We start from the raw sequence: 17,402 nt of genomic DNA on the forward strand, positions 1-17,402 counted from the left end.
GGCACCAACCAGGTGGTCAATGGCTGAAGCTGTGGGAGCAGCACCTCTCCCGGGGTCCCCAGCCTGGTTGCTCAGTGTGCAGCTCAGGAACCGGCCCAGTGGGAGGCTCTCCAGAAGGGAGTGTGCCCGCACCGCATCTCGAAGAGGCGAGATGACCACTTCTGCTGATTGTAGTTGAAGAGTCATGTCGTTTCTCCCAATACTTTGGAAAGTTGGCCCACGAGGGCTGCTTGCGCTGGGTTCAGGCCCGGGACAGGCAGCATGGAGAGGCTTTCCTGGGAGCCACGCGACGGACCCAGGCCTGCTCTGCCTGCTGTGTTCACACGTGCTCTCTGCTCTCGGCCTACAGGCTTCATCATCTACTTTGGCTATGGTTTGTGGCACAGCGAGGAGGCGTCCCTGGCCGCTGACCAAGCAAGGACTCCTGATGGCAATTTGGACCATTGCAAGTGACACGCAGCCCGGCCCCCAGAGGTGGCAGCAGCCCTGAGGGATGCCCGCAAAGGTCCTGGGAGCACCTCACTCTCTCCACCAGTGCATCAGGACCCACCCGCATCTACAAAGCCCCCACGCAGCAGAAGGTGCAGCTACTTGAAATGCAGCCTCAGCCCACAGCCCGTGTGTCCTGCCTAGACTCGCTCTGCGGCAGGTGCACGGCAGCCCGTCACCTCGGACAGCTCCCTGGCGGGGGGCCACTTGGCTGCAGCTGGCCACTGTGGCTCCTAACAGCCCTCTGAACACAGAAAGCAGTCCCTGCCCCACCAGCTCCATGCCCATGCTGCTGTGTCCTCAGGCAGAATGGAGGTCACCGTTTCTTGTCACCTTGGGGAATCGGGCCTCCCTCCCCGGGGACCATTCTGGTATTGAAAATGTGCACACTCCAGACTCTCAGTAGCTATCTCCCCACTCGGCCCCAAAGGCCAACCGTAGAGGCAAGGGGAGTACTCCAAAACATATGTCCCAGAGCCAAAGGACAGCAGTTTACTTTAAAAAGGAAGAGCAAGACTGGTTTCCTTCTCCCACTCCTTTTCTCTGGGTTGCTTCCCGAAGAGGTTGTGAGGACTGTGAGCTCTCCCCTCCTTCCCCTTCCAGGCAGGGGTTTCGCTCTGACACCGGACAGAACCACGCACACCCCAGCGGCAGTACTGAGGGCAGGCGTTTCTGTCACTGACGAAGAAGGGAGCGCCACTGTGGGGACAAGGCAGGAGGGCCGCCTCCACCCCTCGCCCCTGAGCGCGGGGACCTCCCTCAGCCGCACTCTCTCCAGGCCTGGGCCGGTTCTGGCTGCTTCTGGTATCTCGCACCAACGGCTGTGTGTCCCGAGTAACTGGAGCATGGCACTGCATTCATGTGGGACTGGCCTTAGATTAGCAGAGCTTAGAACACTGTTTTCTATGGGTCTTTGCCAATCACTAAATCCTGCCCTCTGATGCTTGTGGGTCAGCGTCTTGAGTCTTGTAAGGTTCTCAAGGCAGGTGTCTGCTCATTCTGAGGTGATGGTGCCAGTCCCCCAGCTGCTTCTGGCCCCCGACATGATCTGTTTGGTCTATTTGGCCCTCCTCTTAGATAGAATCAAACTGAGTCCTCCCATTAGCATCTGTGAATCACTCCAAATTAAGTTGGCGCTTAGTGTTAACTTGGAAAATGGCCAAATATTTCCTCGGTGTGTTGTTGAGAGCACGGGGTCCACACATGAGAATTTGAGGTCATATTGCTGTCCCTGTCATGTATGTGTTGTCCAAACGTTGTGGGTTTGTGTCTGGGTTCGTAACCCGGTCCCGGACCTCCCGCCTCCATAACTCGGAGAGCCTGCTGGGGTGCCCGCACGCAGCGCGCATGGTCCCTCCCCCCCCGGGCCCTGCAGTACCCCACACTCACACCCGCTCTGCAGAGAGGAGCCCGAGGAAACAAGAACGCTGATGCAGTCTTCCTTCCGATGAGAGTGTGACTTGGGAGACGGAAGGGCCCCGCGTGGATGGGAGGGGAGGGAGGAAGGCATGTAGACATCCCAGAAAATGTAAATGCTGCTTTTGAAGCTCAGACTCCCATTTCATCCCCCTCCGGCCTTTGACACAAATCTGGTAGAAAGAAGCCTGGTAAACTGACGGCACTTGTCTGATCTCCCTCAGTAGGTTCAGAGAGAATTGCAAGAATTCGTGGAAACGCCGAATGGCAGGGTCGGTCAGTGGAGGGCTGGTGGGCGAGTGGCCAAGGGTTGGCCTCTGCCACTGGCCCTGATCACCTGCCTGGAAGCTTTATTCTAAATATCATTTGTGAATGTTACAGAGGGAGGAACATAAGAGCTCAAAGCGTGGGTTTCCAAAGAAAGGTATTTAAATTTATGTAGATTGGTGCTGTACAATATTTTGATAAATATTAACTTATTTTGTTGGGGTTTTGGTTGTCTGCTGTGTTCTTAGGGTTTGTTAGCTATTTGTTTGCTTGATTTGTCTGTTATTTTCCCACATAGGCAAAGAGAACTTGAGGGAAAGAGAATATCCGACAAAAGTGTAGGAGAGAGAGAATTTTTTTTTTTTTACTTTAATTTCTTTTTCTGGCTGAAATATCTGTGCAAGACAGCGTGCAACAGACTGTGGATACAGTTGACATTTCAGCTGGCGACATGTATCCTTCTACCAACTGACAAGGTGTGTTTCCCTGAGACCATCCCGTGGAATGAGAAACTCCTGGCGCGTGAGGGTCCTCCTTCCTCACCCCAAAGTGGGAAGTGCCTCCAGAAGGCTCACCAGCTCAGGAGTGAGAAGCCCCTGCCCCCTCCCCTGTCAGGGGGAGGAGCCTCCCACTTAGAAAAGGACACCTGAAGGTGCCACAGAGAAATCGTTCTCACGGTCCCTCTGCTTTTATTGAGACTAACTTTTGTGCGGTTGCCAGGGGTTTTTCTCTTCTGTTTACGAGGATGGTGATGTAAGGAATGGTGTTGATAGGCTTTTTCTTATCCCTTCATTCCTTCCCCAGAAATAAACACACACACACACACACGCACACACACATGCATATACACACAGGCAAGAAATAACCACCAGAAGTGCCCAACAATTGGCCTCCCAACCCCCCAAGCAAGAATATGATTCTCAGTTTCATGGCTTGGCCAGTATTTTCCTAAATCATCAGAAATTCCACACTTCTAGAGACATGCCCTTTGGAAATGTTGTGTCTGCTTTTATCTGTGGCCCAGCCCCAAATACCCACATTGGAAAGACCCATTTGTGTCAAGTAAGCACCCCTTCCTGCCTCCCGTAGTGCCCCCCGCCCTGCATGTTTTTTTGACCCCATGAAGACTCACAAAGACGCCAGCAGCGGAGCCCCAGGAGCTCTGCTGAAGAGTGAGGGGTGTGAGGGGTCTCCAGGGAAGCAGTCAGGCCCCATGGGCCAGTGAGGCTGAGCCTGCTTCCTGGAGGGGCGCCTGGGGCAGGAGATTGGGCCTCTGCACACCCATCACCCCACCCTACTGGCTCACACCCCTTCCGCCCAACTTGGGGCCCGATTTGTTTTTCCAAACCAATAGGAGTGGATAGGGCCATCTTTCCTAGGGTGTTTTGGAAAGACTCCAAATCGATGCTGTTGTCAGAACCCCCCTCCCTGCAGCTCCCCCACTTGAGTTTGGTTCCACTGAGTCCTCTCTATCAAGAGATCAGCCTTCTGGTCCCGTGTGCTGGTGCCGTGGTTCAGCTATCACAGGGCTCCCGCCTGTCATGTGTGCACTCTGGGGGCTGCCCCCACCCCGAGCTCCTGAGGCTCTGGCACACCCCCTTCTACACTTCCGGCGCAGCCTGTGTGCGCACCTGGTTGAGGCCCCTGGCCCTCGCTTGTTGGGCTTCCTGGATGGCAGCGGGCACGGACTGGGTTATACACTGTCCTCCCGCCACCGAGCAGGTGTTCAGAGCTGAGTGAGTTCTGTAGTCTGCGCAGGATGGCCTCTAGCCTGACGCCAGACACAGCCTGGAGTACGGGGTCAGAGGCTGGGCTCCTTGGGTGAGTGTGGACATGCCTCGGAAAGGCCCCCAGCCAGAGTGCAGGCGGGCTCCCAGGCATTCCGGGGGCGTCGCCGGGGGCGGGTACCTGCTCGCACTGTGCCGGGCCCGTCTTCTGCTCTGCGTGTCTCACTTTCACACATCTCATAAAAGCTGATCGTTCTGTCGGCACCCGAGAGCCATCACCACGAAGACGGGAGTGAGGCCCCTTCGTGCCAGGCCCCATCACCGATGTGTTCTAGCGTGGATGGGGCCGTCTGCGGGCACGGCCACACTCTGCCGGCCATAGGTGTGCGATGCTTGTGTGCTCGTGTGTGGGACTGTTACAGAGTTCCCGGCAGGTGGAACTACATGTATGTTATGTGTGGTTGTTATGTATAATTTAAGATATATGTTTGACATCATAATGAGAGTATTGTATGTAAGGCTCCTCAGGGAGAATGAGATCTACATTTTGTCAGACTCTTGTGGACTTTTTTTGGTAATGAAATGCTTTATTGATCCAGTGGTGCAAGAAGCTGCACTCCGTATTTCATCATCATAGTTATGATGCCTGATGGGTTTTTATGGCAAAAAAAAAAAGTCAACTGACTTTGATATTCGTCACTATAACCCAGAGTCTTTTTGTGCCCATTGCTTCATTGAGTGGCAGTGCTCTTTGGAGAGGGACGTGGACCAGCCAAGGGTCTGAGGGCACAGTTATCAAGGAACCCCCCGGATGACCCTGTAAGTGCATTGAACTGCCGGCTGAAAACCGCCCCCATGAGATAAAGACCTTGGCTGTGAAGTCCAAGAAATTGATCTTCTCAGGGTATGAGCAGGGTCGGGAAGCAGGGCTAGGAAGATGCGCTTTGACTTTGTTAATTTATTAACAAGGTATATGATTTTGTGTTTCTTGATGACAAACTTTTTTAAGTTTAGGACTTATTTTCGATTTGAGAAATTGTAATATATATTTAAAGTAAGTTTCCCGCTTAAGTTGTGCCTTTCAGCGTCAATGGGTCTAAGAAGCACAGAGGGTGATGATCACAATGAGGGCTGGTTTATTATCAAACCTGCATAGCTGTGGTTTCTCCAGCAAACTTTTTCTTCTACTGAACATGGAGCCATTATTAAAAGAATTGTGTTTCTTATTATGTAAATTGTATAATATTTTTTTGCTTGTTTGATGTTCTATTTTTCTAATAGTTTTCTTATAGTTTCTTATAATTGTGATACTAGATTTAGATTCTGATGCCCACTGCAAACCAAGCTGTCTCTGCTGGCCCCTCCTGTTTTTATCTGAAGGACAAGCATAGATGTCCATCGCCTTTAAAAAATGTGAAACTCTGCTCTGTATCCCATTTTTGCTGACAACACTGTATGTTGACAAATTCCTACTATATGTTGTAAAATCAAATTATTTTGTGGTACATTATCTCATGCTTCCGCAAACTCTAATAAATTCTGTCTATGGCTTCAGCATGCACAGTGTGATCTCAAGAATTGCAGCAGCCCTCGGCGGGGTCCCCAAGCTTGGCAGTGCCCCACAGAGAGTTCCAGATCCCGCCCTTTGCTTCTTCAGTATCCCCATTTCCCCACAGCCGGATGTTGTAATGTCTCATTTTCCTTCAGCCGTTTGTGCAAATGCTCATTCCAAGGACTAGCACCTCAACCAGGGAATCCCCCAGCCCTCACTTAGGATCCTCTCATGCTATCTCCCCCCCCCCCCCACACACACTTCTTCCAGACTTGGCTTGGGTTTGAGCGGGGACGTCTTCGCACCCAGGTTGCTGCCAGCCAAGGGCACAGAGCTGCTCATCTGCCAAAGCACTTGGGTGCCCGGGCAGCCAAACCGCCTCGCACCAGGCGCCCCTTAGCCCTGCACTTCCCTCCACGCACACCGTCTGTCGGGGAGGATTGTAGCTGTCCCAGTAATTGCCTCTCTCCCCCATTTCCCCCTTGAGGAAGGAAGCGTTTTCTTGCAGAGGAGGCAGACTCAGTCCAGTGGTCTTAACTCTCAGATGCTACCAAGCAGTGATTCGGTGACCACACTGGGAAGTGTGTTGCCCTCGAAGACAAGGCCCAACCTGGGCGTGTTCTCAGCGGACACCCCGGCCCTAGGAGAGCAGGGCAGGGGCGCTGAGGCCGGCTGAGACTCTGTCCGCAAGCCCCCCCCCGCCATCTCACCGTCCGCCACTCGGCACACCAGGCCGCCACAGAGCTTGGACTGTGTGCAGCCTCCCCGCTCCGCGGCCGGGCTGTGCCGTGAGGCCGGGGCCGCGGGCTGGCAGGAGGCCGCTCTGTCGCCCCCCCAGGCGGACCCCCGCGAGCGATCTCCCCGTTAGAGGTTCTGCTGACAGCCTGCCGGCGCCGCGGAGCCCAGCGCGGGGGTGTGGGCCCCGGCGAGTGACCACGCGGGCAGGTCGCGGCCGGCCCGAGCGCGTGCGCTAAGAGCCCACCTCCAGCACGAGGCGGAGCTCCGTTCCCGCGGCGCCGCAGCGCCACCTAGCGGCCGGCACGGCGCGGGGCGGGCAGCCCGAGGAGCCCCCTCCAGCCCCGTCTCAGCCATTTCTTAGGGAACCCTGAGCCCCGACACGCGATTCCAGTCGGGAGCAAGCTTCCCCTCGCAATTTGGTTATGAAACACTTCTGGGGAATCAAAAGCTGCCCCCAGACAGCTTGGCATCGGCAGCACCTAGGAATCCTCCGCAGCTCCTCACCAGGCTACAGCCTGGGAGACGGCAGCTGCCTCTTGCAGCCCAGCCTTGCACGACCACCAAACAGAGCCAGGAGGGTTGGGACGTCAACCGTGGGTAACCCTGTCCGCCCCTCTTCAAAAGGGAACAGTTTCGTTTTACCAAACTCTGCCCACTGAGCCGGAAACGCGGCTATTGAATAAAATGCAATGTGAGTAAAGGCTCAGTGAATAAAACAGGCACCGCTGTTGCTAATGAAGGCAGCTCTTGGGCCAGCTCGGTCAGCACCTAATCCCGGTGGCTTGGGACTGAGCTGCAGAAGAGAGACCTTATGCAGGTTGGACTTTCCCATGGATGCTTTGAGTTTTTGCTCCTTGAAACGATGAGGTTCCTGAGTGCCTGCGCTCTACAGTGTGGCAGGGGAGGGGGGACCGCAACTCGGCCCCGCCACATTAATTTGGGTGCGGTTAAAACAAGAAAGCACTCTGCAGACAGCAGCCGCTGTGCAGGGACGGCTTGCTCGGGGCTCTGGGAGTGGGTGCCCCCGGCCTGCTGCCCTGGGCAGAGGCGCAGAGCACCAGGCAGGGCCCTTGGTCACATGCAGCAGGGTGGTCCCTGCTTCCAGCTGCACACCATCCGATCCCCGCTTGGTGCTGGCACTGGTAAAACTCGGAGATGTGTCAGTGGGGCAAACGAGCCTGTCCCTCCTGAGCGCATCTTCCCTCCGCGCTGAGGGGGGAGAACTGAGCTGGGTGCTCAGAAACCCCAGGTTTTTGTTTCAGGAAGTTTAAGAGAAGCGACCTGTTAGCAAACTTAAGTGAATGAACTCCCTTTGGCTTAACAACCAGGTCAGTCTACTAGCCTTTGGCGGTGTTTTTGTTTTTTTAAATTTTGTGGCGCAAACTCTCCAGTGGGTAGAACTCTGACTCTTGAGGACCACGGATGCAATGACAGGGTGTGGTCCCCGAGTCGTGGCTTGATGGCCGGACATTGATGTTGCATGATGCGGCACCAGCCATGAGACCAGCTTTCAACTCCAGTAGCAGGCGGGAAGTATCCAGCTTGGAGGTTTCTACCTGTGCTTACCTCCTCCACCACTCCCTTCTAGATGCGATGGGGTGGTGGGCTGTACCAGGGTCCTTGGCACAGAGGAGGTGACTGAGTTGCCTTCAAAGATCTCTGCCCGCTGCAAGTTACCTGCGGGAGGGGACGCGGTTCTCTGCAGACCAGAGGAAGCCAGCACTAACCTCTTTTCCTACACGTGCCAGTGGGCGAGTCACCAACCTGCTCTTCTGTGAAGTGGAGGTGCTGACGGGTGCCTTGTTTACCTCATGTGGAGGGGGAAGGACAATGGGGAAGTGGTTGTCATAGAAGTGGAGGGCACAAGACACCCCCCGAAAGAAACAACAGTTTGGGACAGGTTGACGAGGATTAAGATCATTAATCAATAAGTAGTCATCATCAACGATCTGGAGGCGTGGGTGATTCAGAGGGGGACTGTGGTGTTCCTCTCACGTCCTGAAGTGACTCCTGATTTATCCCCTGCAAGAGGTCTCTTGCTCGGCAGCTGTCCCGGAGGGCAGGCTTGCTGGGGTCTCTCTAGAGTAGCTGCCACTCCCACATGCCCTGCAAAACCATCACGGGGAGCTGGCCGACCCGGGGGGCTCCCTGTGACCCCAGGAAGGGGCAGGCCCATGTGGACACTGCAGGATCGGCCTGGCCAACCTGAGGCGGGTGAGGGGTGGGAGCAAGTGCTTTCAGGTAGAAATGGGTGTCCCGGCTGCACTTGGGGGTGTTATAGGGAGAGCTACAGAGCTCTCCAGGGTCCTGTGTTCCCCCACCCTGTCCCCCAGCCCCCTGGTTGGGGGAAAAGGCTCGTGATAAGGAACTGTATGATGGTGGCCATTGTCACTCGAGAGAAAGGTCTGTGATGATCCAGATAAAACTGATGGGATTTAGGACACACCAAGCTCTCTTTGGGGTGGAAACATACACCTGTTCAGGTCTGAATTTAAAATCAGTGGTGAGGGGACCGTACTCAGTCTTTTGTGTCCTTTTCCAACTGACTCTAGCCCACCTCCCTGCTCCCTGCCTTGGATCCCCAGCCTCCATTTCCTGAAGCCTGAGAGGGCCAGGCTGACAGGTACATCAAGTGCATATCACAGAAGGTCCCTCAAGTTCATTTTAATATGCTTCAAACACAAATATGCAACACAGAGACTGTAGGGGCCAGATAAATAATGTGTGACCCCATTCAAATAATCACCAAGTGTGCCAACAGCCCAGCAGCCCCCTCCCGTCCCTGGACACCCCATTCCCCCCCCAGAACCTCATCCAGCGGGTGGTGGGCCAGGGTGGGTGCAGGGCTCAGACATGTCTCCCAAACACCAGGAAGAGGCTGGTGAGGTTTGGCGGGTCCAAGGCAGGTGGGGAGGCTGTAGCATCGGTATGTGGGAACCACTCCAGCCCGGGGGGTGGATGACCGGGAGACATCCACGTCGAGAGAGGTCCAGGTCCTAATGGGGGGGGGGGTGAGAAGGGGACACAGCGGCTGCCATCCCCCATGTTTCAGGATAGGAGCAACACGTGGTGGGTGTCCATGACGAAGGAACGAAGCCAGGGCAATGTGAGAATTAGCTCAAGTACCCAAGGGCAGGGCTGGTGAGGGCAAAGCTTTAGTCCACCTAGTGAGGGGTTACTTAGTTCTAACATCACTACGACTTTGACTGCAATAGGCTAACGCACTGTAGCACATTCTAATGGAACACTGACGTCTGTATTGCTGTGTAACCGCACTTAGCAGGTGTCCTTGTGGAAGCGGTTCCTAATGGGCGGAGCCGAGCTACCGCCGAACGACCGTTTTTGCAGGTGGCGCCTGCTAATAGAATAAATAATTGTGTATTTAGTCAACGTGGCATGATCTACTCTAATGGAATGCCCAACTCAATATCACAACATCATGCAGAGCCGCTAAAGGAAAAAAGACATGTTTCTTCAATGGGGATCTACTGTGTATGTCCCGAGGATGGGCAAAGACCCTTGGAGGTTTGCTAGAAGTGAGATGTCCCTGAGGCCGACAAGCCCAACCTTGACTCCCACAAGGAGCACAGACCAGGCCTGTCTCGGGCCGGCCGCACGTGTGGCGAGCAGGCAGGGCCCCGGGCAAGGCGGCCCCTTCCGCGGGCCGTTTCCTCCTGGCTCCGTGGCTCTGGCGCATGGAGCATCCCTGCATGAGTCTGCTTGCCTCGGGCCGGCTCGGAGGCAGCCCTGTGCTCAGGACCATTCTGAGGGGCCGTCGGCAGAAAGTGCAGGGTCTTTGTCACAAACAGGAAACAAAGGCATCATTAATGTCACCGTATCAACTGTTAAAACTACGTCTTTTTTGTGTGTGTCATGCTCCTACCGTTCCACAGCACTACGGGGGGAGCGTTCGTTCACATTCTACGTCTACCATTTCCGAGACAAATGCCAGTCCAGGAGCCAGGGACCGCTGGCTGGCCGTTCCGTAGGGCTCTTCCGTCTGGAAGAACCTCCTGGGCTTAAGAAGGGACCGCTGGTGGCTGTGGGACAGCTTGGTCATCGGGCAGAAAATACACCTGGCTTTTGTGGGAGGTCATGTGATGGTCAAGCACAGCTTGGAACGGATCCCCCAGGTTGGAAGAGTCGGCATTCTGGAAGCCCCTGCTAGAACCCCTGACCCATCTCAGTGTACAGTGATGGGGCTGAGTTATAGAACCAAACTGCTGGGAGGTTGGTTGCCTATGAAATGGGGGCCTGCGGGTCATCTTTTGGTGGGTTGACCATTTAGAGAATTGCATCAGAGCACACCACATGGGGCTGCCAGAGGACGTTTTCCTACTCTGCTCCGTCAAAATACAGATCCTATCAGCAATTTGCCTTCTGGAGGACGGAGCACGGATGGTCTTGGCCAACTCCAAGGTCATCCTCACCCTCACTCCAGAAGGTCATGCTCCTCCGTATTTTCCCGAGGGTGCAGTAGCTTAATGACAGATTCCAAGATGCCACTTAGGAAAAAAAGCAAAACTTGTGTTTACAAGACTGTAGATGATTCACTGTCATGAGTATCATCTGCAAAACTGCTAAACCCCTCAGGGTTTCCCACTGCTATCCCTTAGGCACTCACGACAGGAGTATTAATAATTAAAACTTGCGAATGGAATAATAGTGACCTCACATCATGTTGACTAAGAAGCTGACTGTTCCAAAGGCAGTTACCGTTCACAAATCGCTGGTGTTTGTGTTAGAGTACCACTTGGTGGTAGGTTGAAAGGCGCTTCTTCTCTGTATCTTTTTTTTTTTTTTTTCCTTTTTCTATTTTGGGTAGAAATATTCCTGGGAAGCTAGATAGAAATGCATTTTCATATCCCAATAATTCTTAGGCACAAGTTAGAAAACTGCTGACCTTCACCAAAATATGTCAGCACTTCATGTTATAAAAAATGCAATTCAGAACCGCTGCATGTGTATATACGTGTATCTAAATATACACACATATCGGTGCAGTACACAATGATTATTCAATGTATATTCAAAACTGAGCTACTTGTAACTAACCTGAAATTCTGCAGTGAAAGTTCATTGCTCAAGAACAGTTGGAGTTTCTTTCTTTCGGCTCTACCTACGGTCAAACGTTTGCACATCAGACACTACCGTTTACACTTTCCTAAGTGCAACACCGGGACAGTCTTATATGAGGATCAGAAGAGGACTTTGCTTAGGATGCAGCTAGGCAGCTACTGAGCATGCGCGCAGGGCCAGCGGCGGGCCGGCCCCTGGTCCTGACTGCCTCCGGGTGGAACCACCGGGTGGACGTGGACGGGAGCCACGGCTCCCGCAGGCTGCGTGGTGCGGCGTCATCTGGGCGTTGTGCTGACTCTGGCGGGAGAGGAGGGCCCCGAGGAGGAGCCGCGGTAAACAGGGGACGTGGGGGAGAGTTTAACCGGGCTGGTTGGGTCCCCAGTTTGGAGCTTCCAAAGCAGCTCTTCGTTGGTTCGGCTCAATCTCTTCTTCTCCTGGGTTTCTTTCTCGACATATTCCTGCAGATTAGCATTTTCCTCCGACAGTTGTCTGCATGAGGAGAACAAGAAACAGTCAGCAATCCTGCCGGGAGGCACTGAACGTGAGATCCACCCTGCCCGTGGGCTTGGGGCACGGGAGGAGGCGGGAGCGCCTGCGGGAGGACAGGGACAAGTGGGACCACGGTGACCAAGAGCCATGGGCTGAAACGTGATTTCCACTTGTCCCACGGACACATCCGTCCCCAGTCGTCTCCCAGTCCCTCTGCCCGGTCAGGGGAGGCGCTAGTTGTCCACTGGACAGAGCAAATGCTGAAGGCAGAAGAGGAAAGGGGGGAAGTGGGGAGCTGGGGTGGGTGTGCCGCCCAGGAGGCTCAGAGAGAGTGGCGACCAACACTAAGGACAGCACAGGGACAGTGCCGTCAGCCAAAGGACCCTCCGGGCCTCCCTGCCCCTGGCTCGGGGCTCCGTGGTAGCAACTGCCTTCCCCTGCTGCAAATGCTGATCTGTGCATCTGCCCGCCGGCTGGTCGGGGAGCCCTCGGGGACACGGACCAGAGCCTTCTTTGAATCCTCAGCATCCAGCCTGGTGTCTGGCACATAACAGATGCTCGGTTAATGTTTGTTGAGAAGGGATGCTAAATGAAAAATGAATCAAGGCATCCTGTGCCGTCTGTCAGGAAGTGTGAGTTGCTCGCCTTGTTGCATTTTGTAGCTGGATGGACCTAGCCCAGGAAGCCAGCTCACTTGGATAAAGCCTGGACTTGCTCTTTGGACCAGGGTGCCTTTGTGATTTCCCGGGGACGTGCAGTGGCTCAGGTTGAGCAGAGGCTCCAGCTCCCCCTGGGGGAGGGGCGTGACGGACCTACTGCCCCTGCACAGTCTCTCCTGTGAGCCTCTGGGGTGGGAACGAACTGCGGGACCCCGAGTTCAGTTGCGGAGGCAATGTGTGTGAATGTATGCAAGTACATGCGTGTGACCTGGGAGGGGGGTGCACGCAAGAGTGTGCGTGCATTCGAGGAAGCATGACTGCAAGTCTGGGAGCGGGCACACGAATGGGCACGTGTGACAGGAAGCACAAGTATGCATGTGAGTGTGCGTGTGTGCACAAGTGTGTGCATCACAGGGTGACACAGGCAGATCCAATAAGGAGTACAGTTGAGTAGTGGGCCAGGGCACAGGCGCGGGTCTCACGGAGAGGGCTCTGTCCTCCTGGATGAAATGCAGGCACGCCTCATTGTATTATGCTTCACTTGGCGGCACTTGGCAGGTATTGTGTTTTTTCTAAGTTGAAGGTTTGTGGCAGCCCTCAAATGCCACATTTCCAACGGCCTTTGCTCACTTCACGTCTCTGCGTCACAGTTTGGTAATTTTTGCAGTATTTCAAACTTTTTCATTATTATTATATTTGTTATGCTGATCTGTGATCAGTGATCTTTGATGTCGCTGTTGTAATTGTTTTGGGGTGCCACGACCTGCACCCGTATGAGATTGCAAACTTAACCAATTAATGTTGTGTGTGTTCTGACCGCTCTGTCGACCAGGCTTTCCCCATCGCTCTCCCTCTCCTTGGGTGTCTCCCTATTTCCTGAGACACAACAATATTGAAGTCAGACCACTGAATAACCCTACGGTGGCCTCTAAGTGTTCAAATGAAAGGGAGAGTTGCACACCTCCCACTCTAAACCAGAGCTCAGTGAGGAAGTCATGGTGAAGCCTTGATAGGCTGACAGCCAAGCTGGGAATGCGAAGGAAAGGTTCTTGGAGGACATTAAAAGTGCCGCTCCAGTGAACACATGAATAATAAGAAAGAGAAACAGCCTTAGTGCTGAGGTGGAGAAAGTTCGAGTGTTCTGGAGAGAAGAGCAAACCAGCCCCAGCATTCCCTTAAGCCAAAGCCTAATCCAGAACAAGGCCCTAGCTAGCTCTCTGTAATTCTGTGAGGGCTGAGAGAGGTGAGGAGGCTGCAGAAGGAAAGTCTGAAGCGGCAGAGGTTGGTTCACGAGGTCGAAGGAAAGAAGCCAGCTCCACAACAGAAAGCACAAGGTGAAGCAGCGAGGGCTGGTGGGGAAGCTGCAGCAAGTTCTCCAGAAGGTCCAGCTACGATAGCAATGAAGGTGGCTACACTCCACAGCAGGTTTTCAGTGTAGACAAGACAGCCTTCTACTGGAAGAAGATGCCATCGAGGATTTTCACAGCTCCAGAGGAGAAGTCAGTACCCGGCTTCAGAGCTTCAAAGGCCAGGCTGACTGTCCTGTCAGGGGCTAACGCAGCTGGTGACCTCAGTTGAAGCCAGTGCTCACTGACCGTTCCGGAAATCCTAGGGCCCTTCAGAACGATGCTCAGCCTACTCTACCTGTGCTCTGTACGTGGAACGACAAAGCCCGGATGACAGCACGTCTGTTTACAACATGGTTCACCGAATATTGGAAGCCCACTGTTGAGACCTGCTGCTGAGAAAAACGATTCCTATCTAAATATTACTGCGCACTGACCGTGCACCCGGTCCTCCAGGAGCTCTGATGGAGACGGACCAGATGAATGTTGTTTTCATGCCTGCTGACAGAGCATCCATTCTGCAGCCCCTGGATCACGGAGTCATCTTGACTTCCAAGTCTTATTCTCTAAGAAACACATTTTGTAAGCCTATAGCCGCCATAGAGAGTGATTCCTCTGATGGAGCTGGACAATTGAAAACCTTCTGGAAAGAATTCACCACTCTAGATGCCATTAAGAACATTCATAATTCATGGGAAGAGGTCAAAATCTCCACATTCACAGGAGTTTGGGAGAGGTTGGTTCCCACCCACACGGAGGACTTGGAGGGGTTCAGGACATCAGTGGGGGCAGTCACTGCAGAGGTGGTGGAAACAGCAAGAGAACTGGACATAGAAGTGGGGCCTGAAGATGGGACCGCATTGCTGCAATCTCATGATCAAACTTGAACGGTTGAGGAGCTGCTTCTCGTGGATGAGCCAAGAAAGTGGATTCTTGAGATGGATTCTGCTGGTGAAGACACCATGAAGACTACTGAAATGACCACAAAGGATTTAGAATATGACATCAACTTAGCTGACAAAGCAGCAGCAGGGTTTGAGAGGACTGACTCCAGTTTTGAAAGAAGTTCGACTGTGGATGAAATGCTATCAAACAGCATCACACACTACAGAGAAATCATTCATGAAAGGAAGAGTCGATCGATGTAGCAAATTTCATTGTTGTTTTAAGAAACTGGCACAGACCTCTCCAGCCTTCAGCAACCCCCAATCTGATCAGTCAGCAGCCATCGACAGTGAGCCAAGACCCTCCACCGGCAAAAAGATTACGACTCGCTGAAAGTTTAGATGATGGTTTGCATTTTTCAGCAATAAAGTATTTTTACTTTTTTAAAGATTTTATTTATTTGTCAGAGAGAGAGAGAGGGAAAGCACAAGCAGGGAGAGCAGCAAGCAGAGGGAGAAGTGGGCTCCGTGCTGAGCAAGGAGCCTGATGCAGGACTCGATCCCAGGACCCTGGGGTCATGACCTGAGCCGAAGGCAGATGCTTAACCGGCTGAGCTACCCAGGCACCCCTAGCAATAAAGTATTTTTAAATTAAGGTATGTACATTGCTTTTTTAGACATAATGGTATTTCACACTAAGTAGACTATAGGATAGTGTAAATGTGACTTTTAGATGTACTGGGAAACCATTCATTTGGGCAAAATTCATTGGATTGCTTCACTGCGACACTTGCTTTATTGCGGTGGTCTGGAACCGAAACCATAGTAGCTCCGAGGCCCGCCTGTAAGCTCCAGCTGGCTGATCCAGCCCAAACCCTGCTTTACTCCACTCTGATAGCAGAGCGGAGGACCACTGCATCCTTCTTTGAAGGTTGGAGCATCACAGAGCAGGGTACAGAGATGGGAACGGTGTTACTCAGAGCAGCTGCATTCGGCTGTGCGGCTTCACTGGCTTGGTCACCCCGCACCTTTCTCACTGCCACGGCCAGGCTGGCCCAGGACCACAGCTCAGCAGCAGAGGGCCCTACCCGGCTCTGCACTGGGGAGCTAATGGCACTCATGTGGTTTTTCTCTTTCGCCTGGGAATACTCAGCAGGTGGCCCTCTCCAAACTCCCCAGAAATAACCCCCTCCATCTCCCAGCTGTACTGGAGACCTCTGCTTTGCACTTCTGCCAGTTTCACTCATTTCCCCCAAGGGGGGACCACTGATATGCAGAGCCAGCAGACAGGCTCTGTGGTCCCCACGGCATGTTTTATTCTTCTTTCCCTATGCGACATGCCAAGAGCCTGTGAGGAAGCCTCACAGCTCAGAGGAATGAGATAAAGTGGATGCTGGAACAAAAACAGAGCCCTCCAACGAGCTCAAGAGCAAAGCCACTTTGTAGGTGACACGTGCCTTGTTAAGCTTAGACACCCAGGCCCACCTACCTTGTGACAACGGTGTTCTGGTCAATCCTTGCTTTGAGGTCTTCATTCTGCTGCTGGAGAACTTGGATCTTTTCTTCTAGGACAATGTTCTTTTCCGCCTACAAAGGACGCAGGGTTAAGAGGTTCTCAGCAAGGCCATGACAAAGGTAGAAGACCAGAGCCCTTGGCTTCTGGGCTTTGAAGGATCATCAAAAACAGTGCTTTGCGGGGCACCTGGGTGGCTCACTGGGTTGGGTGTCCAATTCTCGATTTTGGCTCAGGCCATGATCCCAGGGTCCTGAGATGGAGCCCCGTGTCAGGCTCCGCACGCTCGTTGCAGAGTCTGCTTGCACGTCCCCCTCTGCCCCTCCCCCACTCACACACTCGTGCTCTTTCTCTCAAATAAATAAATAAAAATCTTAAAAAAAAAAAGAACAGTGCTTTGCAAACTGCAGTTTGCAATGCATTAGTGGGTTGTAAAATCAAGTTAGAGAGATGTAGGTAGCATTTCTTTTTTAAACAAAATGAAACAGAACAGAAAATACCAGAGTGCACTGTATATAGTAAAAGTATATTGTTATTCATATTTTAGATATAAATGTTTTTCCATGTATTATATGTGTGTTTGTGTGTATATACATCAGGTTCCTGTGTAGAATACTTTTTTTTAAAGATTTTATTTATTTATTTGAGAGAGAGAGAGAGAGAGAGCATAAGCCAGGGGAGGGGCAGAGGCAGAGGGAGAAGCAGGCTTGATCAGGACTCGATCCCAGGACCCCGGGATCATGACCTGAGCTGAAGGCAGACACTTAACCAACTGAGCCATCCATGCGCCCCACGAATACATTTCTTACAGTGTGTGTCCCTGCAGTCAGAGATAAGCTGTCAGAGATAAGGGAACACCACCAGGACCTAGTTTGGCTGATGGGTCCCCTGGTTCTTCCTGATGGTCAGCTGCGCTGCATTGGCATTCCGGGCCCCAGCATGCATGCACAGTATGACGTTCTGAATTAACGGAGGGATAGAAATAGAAGTAATGTGGACACATTTTTTTCCTTCTGAGGGTATGGGCAGCCAGGAACCCAAAGCCTGAGACGGGCTTGGTACATGATCCGAAAACAATATTTTCCATGGTTGTTATTCCCCCACAATTTATGCCTTTTCCTCTGTCCGTGTGTCCCGTAGGGCCTTGCAGAAGTACAGTTCCATTCTAAGATAAATTCAGAAATAAATTATTTTTTGAAGAGAAAATGACAAATTCACTGCTGGGTTGTTAATCTTTGAGGAT

At 52.8% G+C, this 17,402-nt stretch overlaps 2 protein-coding genes across 21 annotated transcripts in view; one reads left to right on the top strand and one right to left on the bottom strand.

Annotated features, from left to right (window-relative positions):
* SLC7A1 (solute carrier family 7 member 1) overlaps nucleotides 1-5,453 on the top strand; it is an 86,035-nt gene extending 80,582 nt beyond the window's left edge. For all 9 annotated transcript variants that reach the window (XM_078070511.1, XM_078070510.1, XM_036080407.2 and 6 more), the window contains one exon: nucleotides 350-5,453. In XM_078070511.1, coding sequence (XP_077926637.1) covers nucleotides 350-453 — 104 coding nt within the window. In that variant the 3' untranslated portion in view covers nucleotides 454-5,453. The remainder of the gene's footprint in view (nucleotides 1-349) is intronic.
* A 5,485-nt stretch (nucleotides 5,454-10,938) lies between these two features.
* The window catches only part of MTUS2 (microtubule associated scaffold protein 2), a 584,469-nt gene continuing 578,005 nt past the window's right edge, over nucleotides 10,939-17,402 (bottom strand). For all 12 annotated transcript variants that reach the window (XM_078070524.1, XM_078070522.1, XM_078070516.1 and 9 more), the window contains 2 exons: nucleotides 16,136-16,233; nucleotides 10,939-11,757 (listed from right to left, as the gene is read on the bottom strand). In XM_078070524.1, the coding sequence (XP_077926650.1) occupies nucleotides 11,544-11,757; nucleotides 16,136-16,233 (312 nt within the window). In that variant the 3' untranslated portion in view covers nucleotides 10,939-11,543. The remainder of the gene's footprint in view (nucleotides 11,758-16,135; nucleotides 16,234-17,402) is intronic.

The sequence above is a fragment of the Halichoerus grypus genome, chromosome 4, assembly GCF_964656455.1.
Source record: "Halichoerus grypus chromosome 4, mHalGry1.hap1.1, whole genome shotgun sequence".
NCBI classification, from domain to species: domain Eukaryota; kingdom Metazoa; phylum Chordata; class Mammalia; order Carnivora; family Phocidae; genus Halichoerus; species Halichoerus grypus.